This window comes from Gymnoscopelus braueri, assembly GCF_963280865.1.
Source record: "Gymnoscopelus braueri genome assembly, chromosome: 1".
NCBI classification, from domain to species: Eukaryota; Metazoa; Chordata; class Actinopteri; order Myctophiformes; family Myctophidae; genus Gymnoscopelus; species Gymnoscopelus braueri.
The window spans coordinates 26,167,810-26,187,391 of NC_137603.1; the positions used below are offsets into that span (position 1 = coordinate 26,167,810).

The 19,582-nt window shown below is 42.3% G+C and overlaps 1 protein-coding gene across 1 annotated transcript in view; it reads left to right on the forward strand.

Annotated features, from left to right (window-relative positions):
- Window positions 1-19,582, forward strand: part of syt7b (synaptotagmin VIIb) — a 110,754-nt gene that overhangs the window by 59,082 nt on the left and 32,090 nt on the right. The window contains exons 3-5 of the mRNA XM_080424720.1: window positions 3,189-3,268; window positions 4,946-5,080; window positions 13,285-13,632. Coding sequence (XP_080280846.1) covers window positions 3,189-3,268; window positions 4,946-5,080; window positions 13,285-13,632 — 563 coding nt within the window. The remainder of the gene's footprint in view (window positions 1-3,188; window positions 3,269-4,945; window positions 5,081-13,284; window positions 13,633-19,582) is intronic.

Below are 19,582 nucleotides of genomic sequence, written 5' to 3' on the forward strand. Positions count from 1 at the left end.
AGAGGCCGAAGCACCTACTGTATAACATGCATGCATGTGCACACACAAGGACAGACACAGCGTTCAGGTAAAGCCCACGTAATGTGACATGTCAACATGACAACATACCCCACACACCTCTGAAGCTACACGTGCAGCGGACACAGAGGGGCAGAGAGCGGAAGAGAGAAAGCAGAATGACATTCCTCATCACACAGAGTATTATTATTGGGGCGTCTCCTGGTCCTTGCTGTGAAGAAGAACGTTATATAATTTTGTTCCATGCAATAATACAGTATAATTTCAGCCATCCAATGCTTCTATGACAGTTGCATTTATTTCACCACTGTGTAACTCTTTGAGCTCCGTTACTCAAACAATGCCGCTCATTCATAGGTTGGGCATTATCACACCTAATCTAAAAAACACATTATGAACACAAACAGTATATGCCTAATGCAATCCTGCCATGATGACATACCCAGGCTGTGTTAGTAACACAATGCATATAGTCTTATTATATGTAAGTGCATGCTTATAACAACATACAAGCTATTTGGGTTGATGCATCATCCCTGCCAATGTCACATGCTGCCTCTTACGCCACCCAGCCTGGTGTCGCCAAAGGCGTGGCCGACACTATGTTTTGCCCCCTGTCCATCCCTCCGTCCGTCCTTCCCTCTGTGTGTCCGTGTCGTTTGTGTGTGTGTGTGTGTGTGTGTGTCCGTCCGTCTGTGAACAGCTAATCTCCGGCACCGTTGGCCTGATCGACGTGAAACTGTGCACACACACTCCCTAGAGCAGAACGTCTGCCCCAAATCTTTCACACTTTGCACACATATTCCCACTAGGCCAAGGAAGAAATGCCACCACACATTTTTCAAATCAGCCTCATGGTGGCGCTATAACAGGCCTGCATTTTTCACATCAGCCTGTTATAGCGCCACCAGGAGGCCGATTTTTGCACAATTTGTTTTTATATTACTCTACTACAGATTTTGTCCAAACATCACGCAAATCGGTACATATTATATAGTCATGTGATCAAGACGGATCTGTCCGATTTGTCCGATTTCCCATATTCCATCCTGATTGGCTAAGTTTGGCATCTAAAGTTTGCTGGAGTGGCTCGTCCCACAAATCAACATATTGTCTCTGCACAATAACTTCACCTCTATAATGAATGAATTCCGAACATTGCTGGCCCACAATATCCTACCTGACCTGGCGGAGACCTGTGCTCTGAGGAGCACTTTTTCTATTTTAACTCTGAAATGAACACAGAGGATTTTTATGTGCCGCTTTGCTCTGTTGTTTAACCTCACCTCATGTTGCCCTCTATTCATCCAAATGCATGATGGGATTTCAACAAAACAACACAATCATCTGTAAAGCCGATGGCCAACATGACAAGATGACTAAAGTTACATTCTTGTATTTGCAAACATGTACTGTAGCAGATATTAAACGAATAACCTGCGACTCGTCATAGCATCGTTCAGCGTCAATTTTGCGGCCTGGATTCAGAAGCCCTCTAATGGATGCATGCACTGTAGAGAGAACAGCATTTGTTCATGCAAAGATGATGATGATGAAGACATCATGGGAGCTGGTCTGATGCCATTGGCTGTTTCTGTGGTCGAGGAGGAGGAGGATGATGAGGAGGAGGACGACGACAACAACGCGGCAACCGAGGAGTTGGTGAAATGGGAGCGCAGAATGCAGAGGGAGGAATAGGGACAGGAGGATGAAAAGAGAGAGACAGACAGACAGACAGACAGACAGACAGACAGACAGACAGACAGACAGACAGACAGACAGACAGACAGAGAAGAGAGAGAGCCAGACAGACAGACAGACAGACAGAAAGAGAGAGAAGAGACAGAGAGGGAGACAGAAAGGAGCGAGAGACACCAGGACTCTGGAGAGCATGTGCCCTCCCGTCTGAGTGATGGGATTCCAATGTCTCACCAATGCTCTCCTCTGATCTCCCCCTCTTGCTCCCCTTCATTCTCTCTCATCATTCTGCTTTTATTTTTTCCATTGCACACAGCGTCTCGACTCCCGCGCTCACTGTAATCTATGTAGCGGCCTCTATTTTGGATTCTGTTTTCACCATCTCCATCTTCTTGTCATTCCTCACATTTCCCTCCATCAACATGCACACTCCAAGTTGTTTTTTCTCTTTCTGTAATCCTCTGACTCCCAGCCTCTCAATGCCGTACCCTCTCTTCCCTCCTGAAGGTTTTATGAGCTGCACCTGATGCATGCATGCATGCGTGTGTGCGTGCGTGCGTGCGTGTCCACACTTAAATACATTTGTACAGTATGTGAGTGTGGGTCAAGATTAGGTCAGGCCCCAAGCTATATAAGTGTATATTTTGTGCTAATCTCTTCATTTGAGCTAGGATATAGATCCAAATGGGCCCTCTCTAAGTTAACACTGAGGATTTTTCTGTGTAAGACTCTAATTTGGAAACGACAGTTTCCAAACTGCTTCAAACCTTTGTTGTTTTGGTTTGTTGCACTCTGCTTCGCAAAGTAAAAAAAAAAATAGTGGTTGTCAGTGTTCAGCCTCACAAAAGCTTTAACTACATTCTTCAGTCTGTGTCAAAAGCACATCCCTTTTTAATGTGAGCTACTTGCAGAGAAAGGAAAAGTGATGCCAGCTTTAATTTGTTTACCTCCATGTCTCTGCAGGAGTTTGATAAGCAGTGTTGTGACGGCTCCATTTAAATTGTGATTAAAGTTACTTTATCTCTCTGCGTATTACATGTATGTATATTTGATGAGTATTTAATAGAGCTGTGGTTAGCGACAGAATAATTATGATAATATGTCTGATACATGTGTTTGCTGTGCAGCTCATCCAATAACTGTGCGTGCGTGTGTGTGTGTGCATGTGCGTGCATGTGTGAGTGAGTGTGCAAGGGAGTAAGAGTATATTTTTGTATATCATTGCAATGGAGTGGTCCCCGGCCACTGCTTGATTTGGCCACAAGTGCAAAGCTGTGCCTTGTGGCCTCCATCCAAAGTATCGCTCACTTCTCTTTGTGCTTAGAATAATGTAATAGAATAATTCAGCATATCTATGACGATTTATTAGGATGAAAATGTCGCTTGTAAAAATGTTCTCAGAAAGATGTACCCCAATGACTCTCTCTCTCTCTCTCTCTCTCTCTCTCTCTATCCCCTCTATTTCTCACAAGGGGAAGAGGAATAAGCCTGGGGTAGAGCCTGCCAGCTCTCCTGAATCTGTGAGAGGCAGAGGGGAAAATAAAGCCATCAAGTAGGTGTCAGACTGGGTTGTATTGGGTGTTTTGGAGGGCACACGCACAGTAAAATCCCGAGTGTTACTTTAACTCTGAGAGTGTACAAAGGTAACCAAATGGACCCTTATGGGTCCAAATATGGTTACATTTGGACACTCTCAGAGTTCATACATCTGATTCCTCATACTGTACATCTGAACAGCTCATGTACCCTTGATGTGATGCTTCGAAGACATTGTTGCATGTATCTATTTACATATTTATTGTTTATCAAACATCATGTCATGGGACGGTAGTGGAATTCATTTTGGAATGAGTAGAATAGAATATTGCCAAGGAAATGTAATGGCCTTGTCTATTTATGTAAATGCATTGAACATCCTCTGGGAAACCTGCACAGGTTCGGCAGGTGTACTGTGAGCAAATGAAAACGCAGAAAGGCAAAGACCTTTACCGGGGTCACTAACAAACGGCACACAAATTCCCCTTTGGGAAAGAGAGAGGTAGGATAAGGTAGAAGCAGGAATCCCTATTAAAAGATATTTCAAATTAATACCTTGTTCCTGTCTCTTTCCTCTCCCTGCCAAAAGAAGCAGATGACAGCGTGGCGGTGTATTTGGCCATCAAACACACAGTGTGTGGCATCCATTTAACAGGATTTTACTGTGTATTTAACACATTTATTGGCCTACATGTTGGCATATTACTGTCAGATAGACAAGACAGCCAAGCTGTTTCAAATGTACCACTCTTAAAGAGAATAATGCTCGCTGTGAGATTACTTTACCTTTCCCTCTTTGCACCCACTGTGTAGATACAGTACATACAGCTGCTGTCTCTCCTACACAGTAAAACCCTCCGTGTTAATTTGGTTACACATGTTCACTCTCAGAGTTAAATGAACACTGAGGATTTCACTGTGCATCTGCAGTGGATGTAATGTACATTTTCTGAACTGATGGTTTTGTGAGGTGAACCGTGTTTGATAGTTGCCATGTTATTAATATACCCCCTTCATGGATGCAGCCAGACTGCCCAGAGCCTTATAATGGACAGTCCATCCTCTTCTCTCTCTTTTATTGCCCCCGCATTGGATATTACCTTTTCTTGTTTTTCATGGCTCTTACCGTACGCGGCATCCATCTATTTAACCAACTAGTGTTATGGGGTGCAGTCTTTTCTCTTTTCTTCCCTCTCATTTGTTTTCTAATCATCCCACTGCCTGCCTGGGTAGTTATGTGAAACTCATACTGTACAATGGGAAATTGCGTGATGAATATAAATGGTATCATCCTTTCTGTTTGGTTAACATGACACAATAGCATCTGCTAAATGTAGTAATTTAAGCAGAGCTTTATTGTCATAGGCTTTGTTAAGATTTTCAGGTTCATGTGCTATTTACAGTATCAATGTTTCTCTCTACAATGATAATGGCAGTTCATGCTCTATGTTGCTCTGACTTTAACCAGTTCTGTACTGCTCTTATGCCTGATTTACACATGGATGTGCGCTGTGTCGTGCACCGGAAATAACTAATCTATGAGCTTACATACAACGCGTCGAAGCACGGCGCGTTGTCAGCTTGTAGATCGGCTATTATCGGTACGTGACTCCGGCGCACAACTAGTATACACATTGTCTGTCTCACCTCTCTCACTTACCTATCTCACCTCTCTCTCTATATCTGGCCACAGTGATCTAGACGGAGACTTTTGGAATAACAATGACAGCAGAAACGTGCAGCAGAGATGGAGCTCCTACCCACCCAAGGAGTTCCTCTTAAACATGTCTCCCTATGCTCCCTACGGAGACCCTCGCCTCACGCCCAAGTGAGTCTCGGTCATGGCTGGTAAGGGACCCCTCTCTCTTGGCAGGGCTGTAATGAAGAGGGGCTTGAGCTCATATGCATCTCTCCCAGCTTTCTAACCACACACCTTTTCTGGTTGACATGATAGCAATCATTTTGTATTGCACACACATTTAGGCATACAAGTGCCAAAAATGGAAGCTCATCAATGTCCAGGGACAGTTTGTGGCTATTTACAAATCTGTGGAAAAAACTAGGGCAACACGGGTGTGCAACTGCAAAGTTGAGACACAAAACGCCAAAGTTCGATGTCAGTGTACATCATTATCTTACATCATCTAGGAAACACAGGGAAGTTAAATGGCTTGAGACAAGATTTCAAATGTAATCAGTGTTATCATTCTACAGTGAGTAGTTGGAAAATGTGTTAATTAACAATTTACCTACTTGACCTTGACCGTTTACCACCAAATTATATAAAAAATATATTTAAAGTCAGATGCTGAGTTAGATCTAATTATATCAAGTTTCATGGCCTTGTGTTGAGATTTGACGATGATACAGTGCATTGAGTCATTGCGGAAAGAATGACATACTGTTACTGTACACTACAGTACACAGTACACACACATACAGTACACTGTACTGTAGACAGAGACAGACAGCCTCATTACAGAACTTTTGCAGTCACTTCACAACACAGCTAATCATCATTCTGGGCAGAAAATACCTCTTTTGTAACACTATCCAGTTCACATATCTTTTTTATTGCAAACATCTATTCTCATCCTAGATGAACTCTACTGACAGGTAGAGGTAATTTGTGTTGTAGGTATTGTTTAGTATGCAGTGCTGGCCATGCCAGACCTAACAGAGGTGTACAGAACATTCTCAGGGATATTGAGATCTTTATGACAGGCCTAATCTGACTTTTGCATACAGTAATTGTGGCCATTATCCAACGGATACATTCAGTACATAAAAGCAAGCTTCTGCTGCTTTTTTGGGGTCAAAAACCCTATTAGGAATACAATTGTGGAATTGAAAACTGCCCCCAATCATAATTATTTTAAGATTCTAACGGGAACCAATTATATTTTTGAAAGCTCTCTTCTTTATCATCCATAATGGACAGTGCAATACAATTGTCAGTAAGCCCCATGACTCAAACACTCATAGAACTGATAACTGATAACATTTTCTCCCACTGTGTGTAGTGGCTATACCAGTGATAAGGTCAGACAGCCCCATTCCCTACAGCCCTGCCAGCTTGATCAAGCCCTCTAACCTCTAACCTCTCACCTGCAGCCCATGGAGCGTTACCATGGAGACGGACAACCCTCAGCAGAACCCTTTTCACCCGCTAACCCTCTCCCTATCTTCTCCCCAACACAATTAACCACCCCGAGTGCCCCAAACCTGGGTGCTTTCCACTTTATAAGGCCTTGTCACAGAGGGTTGACCGTTGGTTATTTATTGTTGTTGTCTTGTCGGGGGATGGGGGTGTGTGGTTAGGGTGTCGTCTTGTTGTGGTTGTCTCAAAGTGAACGTACAGGAGTTGTTGTCTTGTGTTCTTTTCTGTCACACCCTTCCCTCCACTCACTTTGAGTTTCTGTGGTTATTTGACACTGCCACCCATGGTACTGTGATCGCTATAAGGCATCCTTATAGCTCTCATTAGTCTGGTCTTCAGAGCCTCTAAAAGTCACTATGATATCAAGCCATGTACAGTGCATTGCCTGAAGACTAAATGATGGAAGAATATACAGTATTGTCAGTCTTTATGCAGTTGTTTCAATACATTAGGTAGAGGCATTATAGGATCCATTCTCTTTAGATGCAATGGTTTTAAATTGCATATTGTATTGTAATTCTATTTTATTGCTTACTTTGGAAATGGGAATTCTGTGATAGTGCCAATTACCATAACACTACTAACACTAGTATGCCAGAGCAGCCTTACTGTAGATCCACCTTCATGGAGCCAGTCGAGATCTTTCAGATAAGCACAGAGACCAGCGCCTTTTAGAGAGAAACCCCACAGGTGATCCTCTGGTCTGCACAACATCTGAAGTCTGAATGTCTATGTGGATTTGTCATTAAGAATATTGTCTTGTCCTGTTGTGCAACGTTGTCTTGTCTGGTCGGTCTTCACTGAACAAAGTGACTCTCTAATGAAGTTACAATGAAGTCTGCCCTCATCTCTGTGATGTGAGGTTTAGGTTAGCTGGGGTGGCCTAGGTCACGTGGTGGAAGAGTAAAGTATGTATCAAAAAGATCAACTGTGTGCCGTCTAAATAATTGAAAGCATTTAACGCTTTTTTTGTGGAAACATTTTAAACCAACCCCTACAGTAGCAAATAATCATATTTGTTTTCACTCTAAGCCGCAGGGTCTTAACGGTCAGATGATAAATATAATTAACGGCAGCTGCGTTTTTTTCCCCTTTTTTTAAAGCAATATTTATGTATTTGATCAGTTTTACCAGAAGAAACAGAAAAATCCATTATCAAAAGCAAAAACTATTAAGAACAGCACAAAACACAAGCACAAAAAAGAAAACAGAAAAAAGATGTTGTCTCAGTTTCCCATACACAGCAGCATGGGTTACGGACAGTGATGTACAGTGTTTACAACATCTACAGTAAAGGCGATCAAGAGAAGCCCTGCAGCATGATGGCAGAGACATCAGGTCTACATAGTTCAAATAGTATTATTGAATTGGTTTGATTTAGAATGCAGTAGATTAAAAAAAATATTAAATATTGAAATTCTTTGGTTTCTCTCCCTCAGCATCCTTTTACATATGCGAGATCTCTCTGTGTGTGTGTGTGTGTGTGTGTGTGTGTGTGTGTGTGTGTGTGTGTGTGTGTGTGTGTGTGTGTGTGTGTGTGTGTGTGTGTGTGTGTGTGTGTGTGTGTGTGTGTGTGTGTGTGTGTGTGAGAGTTTGTCCACCATGTATCTCGAGAACCACCTTAAAAAATTACTCCAAAATATGTATAAATCCGTAAATCCCCATATATGGTGTACCCTGATGTCATCAACATCATGGACTCCATATTTGGGCATGGCTGACATGGAACTCCACATATTGGCATAAAAGGGAGACAGACAGACAGATACAGTGATCTCCATACATGGGCATAAAATGTACACAGACAGACAGACAGACAGATACAGTGATCTCCATATATGGGCATAAAATGTACACAGACAGACAGACAGATACAGAGATCACCATATATGGGCATAAAATGTACACAGACAGACAGACAGACAGATACAGAGATCACCATATATGGACATACAATTGACACAGACAGACAGACAGATACAGAGATCTCCATACAGTATGGGCATAAAAGGGGCACAGACAGACAGGTACAACGGGTACTCTGACAACGGGTACAATGGGTACAACAGCTATTGCATAACTGGGTGGGGCATGCAGTCCCACCTTGCATCATTCCCGACTTGCATCGTTCCCTAGTAGAAACTTGTGTGACACCAGTTATAGGCCAAAACGTAAACTGGGCTGGTATTTGAAAAATGTGGTGTGGAGTGACTTCCTTTGCCTGCTCTGACCATCGCTTTTCTAAGATTAGCTCCACACACACACACACAGACAAACAGACAACAATAATAAAATACATAATTTACAATAACAACCAATGTAAGATATGCTAGTGGCACTAAATCAAATATTGCTTTTTGCCAGCCTTTTGCAGTTGGTGCTTTTTTCATTAATCCACTGCAATAAAAATATCATTCCTCGCAGCATAAGTAAGAATACAGTACAGTCTCTTATTCTTTTATTATGTTAATATATTTGGGATAGCTTCATTTGTTAATGCAACCATCGATGGTGTCTTAGGTTTATTGTACTCATTGTAAACTATGAATATTAAAGAGTTTAGAAGAGTGCTACTGCTATTACTTTGAAAGCTGTAAACTGTGTGTCTGATATCCAAAGTTAAGAAGACAAATCTGTTCTCAGTTTAGTGACAGGGTTACACAGTTAATCTTAGGACATACAGTACCTTCACTGCTAACCTACGCCATTCACAAGTTGGTGACTGACTGGTTGAAATGCTAGCTGGCTGTCTGGCTGCCGTTTCACTTTCTGCAATGTATCCCCGGACCCTTGTGGTTGGATTAAGTTCCCCCACTTTCATCCTTCTATCTCTGCAAAATGCTTAACTTACTGGTTTGACTAACATCACTAATAATTCTTCTGCTCTCCCAACTCTTTCTTTGTCCGTCTGTCTCTCCGTCCTTCGTCTCTCCTTCTCTCTCCGTCGTTGGTCTGTGTTTTTCTGTCTGTGATCCCTCCCGCGTCTCCCTCTCAGTGGGGCTGTGAATAAGGGTTGGCAGGGAGGTGCTGGAGCCTCCCCCGGGGCCATTGAGGGTAGGGGTGGGGTTGGCTCTGAGTCTGGGGCAGGGCCCAGTCGCAGTGACAGCCTGCGAAGCATGGTGACTGGGGGCCTCAAAGCTGGGCGGTGGCAGACGATCCAGAGCCACATGCATGCCGGAGGTCTGCGGTCTAGCAAGTGAGTTTTATGCAGATGAGTGACAGTGATGGGCATGAGGACATGCATGTTGAGTGGCATTGTGCACAACAGTGGCATGGCGCAGACACAGAGGGGAAAAGTCAGTTTGCAAGGGCACCTTGATTGCAATGATGTGCATGTACCGTGTCAGTGGGGCAGAGCAGAGCAGAGCCCCACTGCTCTGCAATTAAAGGAAAGAAGGGGTGATTACGTGGAAAAGCAGACTTTTTAAGGATTGCTCGAAGGAGAACCAATGCATTTTGGAGCATGTACTTGCTCTCTTTGATGCATAAACATGTTTTTCATGGTTTAAGGCTCTGACTAAAGAGAACGTCATTCATAAACAAACACCTCCATTCTCCACCTTTCTAGCTGACATTATAGAATCCAAAACAATCTACAAGCCAATTCTATTCATAGGGTGTATCACTGCTCTAAACTAGTGCCCACGTTCACTAAGTATACAGACAGTAATCAGTTGTGAGAGTTCTGATACTAGTGTGAGAGAAGAGAACAGCAAACATATTTAGTTGGAAATAGATTGCTTTACAGCAATATTACAGGCAATACAGTATATTTGATGATTATTTTTAAGATGCTAATATCTAATATGATAATATGGCTGTTATTTTTATTTTTACAAAGACAAACAAAAAAAACAATACTTTATTTTGATGAAACATACATTCAGTAACATGTGGATTAATGACATACTTTTAGTGATTAAACTATTTGGGAAAACACTGTGCCCAGGAACTTACCCAAGAATCAGCTGTCACATCACAGGTGTAATGTGACTATAAAGCTGTTTAAAGAAGACGATAAAGAAGTTTTAGCTCCATCATTTAGTTGTTTTTGTGAGAAAAGAGAGGATAGAGGTAAAGCAGGAGAGATTAGAAAACACAGGATAGAAACAGATTAAATAATCAAGATATATACATACAAATAGTGTATTAGCAGGTATGCACATGATGCTTAGGACATTAGCGTCATATGCCGCGATGAGGTGAGGTAGCTAACCGTACATTGTGTGAATATCGGGCCAATTTTTTTTAAAGAATCCGTTATATAAACCATAGTAATAATAACCATTATAAATACCATAATAAAGTGTCAAAGTGTAAATGTATATGTTGAACCAAAATGTACACACTTCTCAGTGAGTCAGACACTTATCTGCTCTTCATTTTAAACGGCTCTCACAACACAATCTGAGAATTTGGGCTTCATTATCAGTTCTCACACTTCACTCCTTTCACTCCTTTCCTCCCCCTTTCAGATCTACCTCAATTTCCATTTCCCTTGGAATTGGTTTCTATTTTTGGTTTCTATTTCTCACTCTCTTCGCTCTGCCCTCTCTCTGTCTCTCTCTCTCTGTCTCTCTCTCTGTGTCTCTCTCTCTCTCTCTCTCTCTCTGTCTCTCTCTCTCTCTCTGTCTTTCTCTCTCTCTCTCTCTCTCTCTCTCTCTCTTACACACATACGCTGTTGGTATCCATTTCTCATTCTGCCTCTGTCTTATTGTTTTTCTGCTCCTCATGGGCCTTTAATTACAAATCACTCTAGTATTTAGTCAGCCTAATTGACTTTCAAGGTAGCAGAAATGTAAAAATCTACCCATTAGTCGGTCATGGGATGCAGCAGATAATATTTCTTCTGAAAGGCACAGCACACACTAGGATGTACACAACAAAACACTCTGGATTCTGCAGCGTAGCAGCCCCTGGTACATCTAGTATTTATTTAATATATAGCTCAAGGAAAACAATGAGCAATGCCTGGGCACACTGTTTGACAGAGTTCTGGATATTTCAGAATGAGCAGTAAAAAGCCCTAAGCCAAATTTATGACACTGAGCAGACTGGCAAAATGTATTAGCACAGGGACTGGATTCCCAGATGTCTGGCCAAGAGCCATGGTGAATCCAACCAGATTTATCAATTTATCATGATGTCAGTTATGATAAAAATGTTTGTTGGACTAAAAGGTAACAGTGAGTATAGTGTAGGCTACCGTACGGTCATCCACTATGTTCATTACTCTTCAAGGACATTTTCATGCATCATTTTCCTTGACCTCTGTCATAGAAGTTATATGCGGGGGGAAGAGTAGGACCTTGTGAAACACAAAATTCAAACGGCAAGCTACATAATACCAAGAATTTGTTTTGACATCTTGCTCATAACACCTAACAGAAACACATTAACAGAATGTTGCTCATCAGATTCGCATCGACTCCCTTTCATATTATGCACGGTTTCATTACAAGTGGTTACATTGTACAGACACATTCTCATCAAAACCTATCGCCACCAAATAAAACACCAAATGGTGCACGCACCGGTGCGTAGCATGTGAGATGTGTGCGCGTGTGTGTGTGTGTGTGTGTGTGTGTGTGTGTGTGTGTGTGTGTGTGTGTGTGTGTGTGTGTGTGTGTGTGTGTGTGTGTGTGTGTGTGTGTGTGTGTGTGTGTGTGTGTGTTTGTGTGTGTGTGTGCGCGCGTGCGTGCGTGCGTGTGTGTGTGTGTGTGTGTCTGTGCGTGCTTGTGTCTGTGTGTACGGCACTGTATTTATTTGATCACTTGCCTTGTGTACTTCAGGGACTTGTTCTCCTGTAGAATTGCAGCCAAGCTCTCACTGAAGGGTCTGGCCACAGCCTACGTCCCATACATCCACTGCCACTACACCAGCAGGCAGTAAATCCTCCCGCGCAGCATTAGCTTCAGACAGAGCTGTTTAGCACCAGCTTACAGTAATCAGGCGGGGCAGAGATTGAGGTGAGGATAGGGAGAGAAGCACTATTAAACGATTGTAAGAGCGGACAACGGGGCGATTACAGTGCAGGGTTTGAGGGGCGGTGGTTTGGAGGTGTGGTGCAGAGATAGATTGATGGGAGGGCTGAACCGAAGGGTGAGGAAAAGATTAATGGGCAGATGAGATGGAGACGAGTTGAGATCAGGAGCACATAGAGTTAGAAGCACGGCCGAGTGGAAGCAGACAGCGGAGAGATTGATGGAAGGGAAATGTGCGATGGGGTAAGATATAGGAGGGAGGTAGCAAGAGGTCGAGGCAGATTGGAAAGAAAGATAGTGTGTAGAGAAACACTTTAGTGCTCCAGAGGACAGCAACTGGCACTTCCAGTTCCAGTTTGAAGTTCATTCTGCTCAAGGAGGAGGTCAATCTCCAGCACCAAAATGTATATATTATAGTAATACTGTTTGCCTATTGTATGCCAGCCCCATTGGCACGCTGCCATACTGTTACTGTATAGCTACTTTGCTTCTTTTGGCTCTATGGCTGATGGACACTTGTCTGTTGCTCTTTTCCCCTCTCTCTCTCTCTCTTTTTCTCTCTCTTTATGTTTGTCTTACTGTCTCTGTGTTTCTCTCTCTCTCTCTTCCTCTCTCTGTCTCTCTCTCTCTCATCTCCTCTTCTTCACCTGATCGTCTGTGTTGCTGGTACTTTCTTTATCTTCTCTACCTCTGATCCTCACTGCATGACCCTTCTGTATCACTTCTGTGTCACTATTTTATCCATCCTCCTCCTGTCCATCCACATTTCCTTTCAACACTATACCCCCCCCCCTTACATTCCATATCTCATTCTCCATCTTTAACCCTGTCGTGTCCCTCGTCGTTGCCACCTCTTTTCCTCCTGGTTGCTCCACTATGTCCTGTCAGTTTTGGGGACCCTTCCCTGTCCTCTGCCTCCACTCTGGAGCACATTCCATCCTCAGCCGTGGCGCGCCCTCGGCCCTTGGTGCGGCAGCAGAGTCTCCAACAGCCCCTCACCCACCAGCCCCCGCCGGGTCCCAACGACCCCCCGGCCACCTCCCAGAGCCTGGGCCAACTGCACACGGGCCCGGGTGGCGGGGGCCACCGGGGGGGCCCACGGGGGGTCCGGGGGAGTCCGGCAGGAGCTTCGCGGTACAGAGGGGCTGGGGCGGGCCGGTCCAGGTCAAACCCAGGCAGCTGGGACCACGTGATGGGACAGATCCGTCACAGAGGTCTGGATGTCAAGTCTTTCCTGTGAGTGTCACGATGTGTTATCTTCTGCATTTCTACTTCTGTGCTATTTTACTTTGCAATCGATTCAATGAGATGGTGTATGCATCAAGCCATATTTCACTTTTTACTTATTATCAGTGGAACATTGTGCGTCATTTAAGAACAAATGTCTTCTTTACCTTAATTTCAAGTTTTCCAGTTAATTGTTTATATGTGCCTTATTTTGTCCTTTGTCAGTCAGTGCACATGCCCCACAGACATACAGGCATAGTTGGACAATAAAATGATTGCGTATATAAACAAGTTTAGTTTACAAGTTAAGTATCATCGTGCAAGAACTGTTAGGTATTCTGGCCCCATTATTCCTTATGTTGGTAACACTTTATGTTACTTACTTGACTTAATCCTCTTCGTGCTGGATAGCACATACGGTCTTCACCAATAAACACCAACACTTTATGTTAAGGGGACATTAAATGACATGAATTTATGCATGAATTAATGTATGACAATGCATTATTTCATGCATTATTACCTCATGAATAATCAAGAATTTACATGAATTCACTGCTTCATTCATGTCCTCAATCATGCATGAACAACACATTTATTAAAGCATTAGCTATAGTAAATTACAGGACGACCCGGTCGGCGAATGGTTAGGGGGCATACCTCATGAGCACAAAATGTCCTGTGTGTCTGTCTTTCCCCTGCTCTCTGTCCACCTGTCCTGTCCCGTCTCTCTCACTGTTGCTAATAATAATAATACTCTTTAAAAAGAGTATTATTTAAGTAATACTTTTAGAGTTAAAAACTCTAAAAAAGCATTTACTAAGGTACTAAAGTACATCATCAAATTATTGCTGAAAAAAATTAGTTATGTGGAAATGGGTATGGCCTACAGTACATGGCGCGTTGCGTAATGTTTTTTTCTTTTCTTTGATTGTACGACCTACGGTTGAAGAGTGATTGGTGCATGAAAAGTTTGATGCCCATCGGTCCAGCAGATAGCTGCACACAGGCAGACACAGACACAAACAGATGCACACACACACACACTGACAGGGGCGAAAACATAATCTCTGTCCCTGGCCTTCCAGTTATTCTTAATCAATAATGATAAACACTTCATATTGTCGCTGTCAGGCAGAAACCTATTTCTATTTAGACTTACGGTGTAGAAGCCTCGGGTATAATATGCCCTTTGGGTTTCTTGCCTCTTCCTGGCACTTTCTTCATTTTAATTATATTTCTTGTAGTTTGTACTGAATTTTAGCTAATAAATAAAATCTAATAAAAAAATCTAACCTTTTATCTCCATATTTCATTTTATCGCAATAAAATAAAAAAAAATGGAAAATGTTGATAATTTGGGTAACTTTTCTAAAATGACATGCCCAAAATAGGGATGCCAGCGTGAAAGTGGTTAAGTCTGTCTGTGGGTTTTATAAATATTTATTTACGCAAATGAAACATATTAACAACAACTTGTGACTTAATAATAACTCCAGTGGATCCATTGGAACTCAGGTCCTTTTTTCAATTTCCTGAAAGGTTATGGTTTTTGACATACAAGCGTTCCGCCCCGACAGTGACACACTGTATGTGCTCTGTGCTGAGTTGGTTGGCTTTGGTTCTGTAGTCCATTTAGCTGTGAACTACTAATAAGAAATCGTCATTGATCATGCACGATTAATAAGTCATCATTCCTGATGATAAAATTATCTTAATGAATGCTTTAATTAATTTGTAGTTCCTGCATGAAGACATACATGACACTGTGTACTTATGTAAATTCCTGGTTATTCATAATTCATAATGCATGAAGCAATGCATTGTCATGCATGAATTCATGCTATTTCATGTACCCTTACTGTAAAGTGTTTATTTATAAATCACTAGGTTTAAAACAACTAACTCGTACTTACTAAGATCTTAATATGGACTGTGATGGATTTACGAATGGATTCACAGATGACTGGTGCAACCCTATAGAGCACTGACAGCTTGCTTCCACTGCGTGTGTGGAATGATAGATTATAGATGATGTGCTCCACAGGAAAGCCTGGAGGTTATCTTCCCCACATCTCTCACAGCCTACTACACACAAGCATACAGACATACACCTACAAACACACACACACACACACACACACACACACACACACACACACACACACACACACACACACACACACACAGACACACACACATGCACTCGCACGCACACACATACACAGTACACACGCACACAGGGTTTGGTTTGTACGAAAAACAGAGGGGTGGACATTTTCTTAACCACTTAAGCCCTATAGTTCTTTGTACAAATAGCTAAAGTAGCCAATCTTTAAGCTTACAATGTGTCACATCGCTACGTTGTGAGCTTATACATCTGCTATTTTTGAATTAAACATTTACAGATTTTAAATCTTGACATTTTTTTACAAATTTGCCCCAAATTCCTCAAGGGTTAATGTCGTCAACATAATTATTTTTGTTAAAAAAAATTACTTTCACACACCTAGATAAAAGTCTTTGACAGGTGCGAATATACAGTGAACATCAACAATAAAAAATTATACCCTCACACTGCCCAACCTGCACGGTACTGGAGCACAACTTTATTTAAAGAAGCAAAGCAACGTTTTCGGTCACAGACGACCTTCCTCAGGCACAAGGAAGGTTGTTGCTTCGCTCCCTTAAATAAAGTTGTGCTCCTGTACCGTGCAGGGTGGGCAGTGTGCGGGTATCATTTGTTTATTGTTTATTAAATTGTTACGTTGAGATATTATCAAACATAAATATTAAACATATCACCATCAACCACCAGGAAATGCGTGTATTTAATTCGGTCTGACCAGAAGCAGGTGTAAAACATATCCCCACCAGAGATACAAATGAATGACCACAAGGGGATATCAAAAGCAGAGTCACGGATTTCCCCCCTATCGCCGCCTGCAAATCGAACCTTGTATACACCCCCTAACCCCTATACTCATAGACTAGACTCGAGTGTCTCTGCACCATTAGGCCAGTGACCCTACTCGGTGAATCATGGCTCAATAAACGCAGAGCAGATTCTGTATGTAGAGCATGGAGCGGTGGCCTCGTCCATTGTCCCTGTGCTCATGAATCTCTCTAGAGTCTAGACCAAACACCTGACAGCAAACACAAATTGGAGAGAGAGAGAGAGACATTTTATATATTTGGGATCAGTGGCGTGTGAGCAGCCCAAACAGATTCCATTATCCACCTTAGCGACCACATGTCTCCAGGCCTGTCACACTGTGTGGTCACTCCACCACCCCCAATTACATTTCTAATCGATGTGACTAGTGTAGGTGGTAATGATTACCCCCCCCCACAGCTGAAGTGCACCCTCGTTTTAGGTCATCCATGCTATGTTCGACCCAATCAATGAAACTCAAGCTGGTGCTGTTAATGTATCTCTGGTGGGCCGTTGTCTCTCAAATGTTACCAAATTCCTAGTGTAGGTGGTAATGATTACCCCCCCCCCCCACAGCTGAAGTGCACCCTCGTTTTAGGTCATCCATGCTATGTTCGACCCAATCAATGAAACTCAAGCTGGTGCTGTTAATGTATCTCTGGTGGGCCGTTGTCTCTCAAATGTTACCACATTCCTTGTGTCACCAGTAAAGAGCCTTCAGACTACCCTTTGTAAGGGGCGATGCGAGAAAGAGTGAGGAAGAAACAGAGAAAGCGTGACAGAGAGAGAGCGTGAGAGCATACAAGCTGGGAAAGGGATAATAAGTGTGAAGAGATAGAAAATCAATGGAGTGAAGATGAAAGATGTATATGGGTCAGAGGAAGATTTAGGAAAAGCTAAAGTGTTAGAGGAAAACCATCGGCTACGCTAATCAATTTTAATATTCGGATGAAGTACAGCTTTGTGCTGTGATAGAAATAATTTCCGTTCCATAATGGGTGATATAATGGATAAATCTCTGTTAACACGCACAGCCAAAGATGATCAGGTAATGCAAAACCTCAGGCTAATACGGGATGGTGAACATGTGAGACAATTAAGGTTACTTTCGTAACCTCGGTTTTCTGATAATATGCATGAGGTGTCTCACCAGACTGAAAGGAGTATTTGAAAGAGATCGCAAGGTTTCTTTCATAATCCCTGTTCTCTTATAATATGAGTGAGCCAGTGAGGTATCTCACCAGTGTGTAGGCCTTTTGCACCAACAGTAACCACACACTCCATCATTGGGAACCACACCCCTATCGAAGTCATTGGTATGCCGACCCAGCATGTATAGTCAGATTTGTTAGTAACTTTGTATTAGAAATAGATCGAAACAGTAGGCTATACAATATAATATGTACAATATTGTTGGTTGACAAACAAGCCGGTCTGCTGTTTTAACCCCTCTCAATGAGACAATTAAGCAAAATTGTTACAAAACAATTCAACAGGCATTATGTGTCAGAGATGCAATTATTCCTGGCCTTACCCGGAGACAGATCCTCTTTTGTAGTGTGTAGCTCATAGAATTACATGACAGGTAGTAGGCTACATTAACTGGAGATTCTGATTCATGATCATTTGAAGCCACTCAGGATGATGTACATGTGATTAATTGGACGCTATAAATATGCACAGCTGTGCGTAATGGTCACGCGTAATGTGACTAGCCCTGTTCCACAATGATTAACAAGTCAGACCAGATTCCTCAGGCCATACATAATTGCATACTGTATGATGGCCTAATTTGTTTTCTTTAGGCTGCACTGTTGGCTTGTCACTGCAGGTTGATAATTAATCAATATTTAATAGGTTATTTCATTCAATGAAGTAACCTATTGACCAGCCTCCGATCTGGTAGGGACACAATTTGTTTAACCACTGGTCACAAAAAACTCAAACAGACAACTGTTAAACCGGGGATAGGAAGCGAACCCGGTTGTCCCATGCAAAAGGCATCTACAGTATTTGAACCATTCTACCACCGCCGCTAGTGGGTAAGCAGACAGCTGGCACATACACACGTTTATAATCAGTGTGGCGCACAATGTGATTATCAACATAATTTTCAATTAAAAATGTTATATTATACAAAGAAATTGGGTGAGGAAATCAATCTTTTTTTTTTATCACTTTGGGAGGGCCAAGGAAATGTTATTTCTGTCAGAGGGAGGGTCATGTCTTTTTATGTTAGATCACTTTAAGTTCCTCCAGCAACACCTCAATATAAATATCGACCCCTCAATATAAATATCGAACAGTCCCTAACTAGTCAGATCTGCAGTGTAAACTGCCGTAGCACATCAGTCTAGCTGTTCAGAAAGAGCTCCGCGAGTGGTAAGCTGTCAATCACAGCTATGGGGGGCAAAATTGTACACGGGCAAAAGGCATACACGAATCTCACCGTAGTGAGACACTGATTTTATTTGAGAGGTTTTGTAATCCCGGTTCACTGATAATATGAGTGAGGTTGACACCATAGTGTGAGACACTGAAACAAGTATTTAAAAGAGAACTTAAGGTTACTTTTTAACCGCGGTTCTCTGACAATACCGACGTGTGTATTTGAAAGAGACCCACGTGACATCGATGACAAATAAGGAGGTGAAAGGAAATAAAGAGATGGTAAATGTATGTTAGACATGGGATCAGTGCGAATATATTAAGGCTATCGCTTAATTTATACTTCATCGTACGACAGTGTTGCTCACAACACATTGTGAGCTTGTAGATCGGCTATTTCCAGCCAGCGACACTGTTTTACGATGTATTGAATAGGCTTTCGTGAGGTAAAAGCTATATTAGGATGATAGAGAAACTGTGAGAATGAAACTCCACAGTGACTCACTTTACTGTCGTACTGCTTTCCAGCTTGTTAAAATAATGAGGACAGAGCTCAGGTCCCAAGGAATGTGTTGTGAGAGCGTGCATTGCATTGCATGTGTAGTTATTGTGTGAATTCACATTAGGAACGGTGGC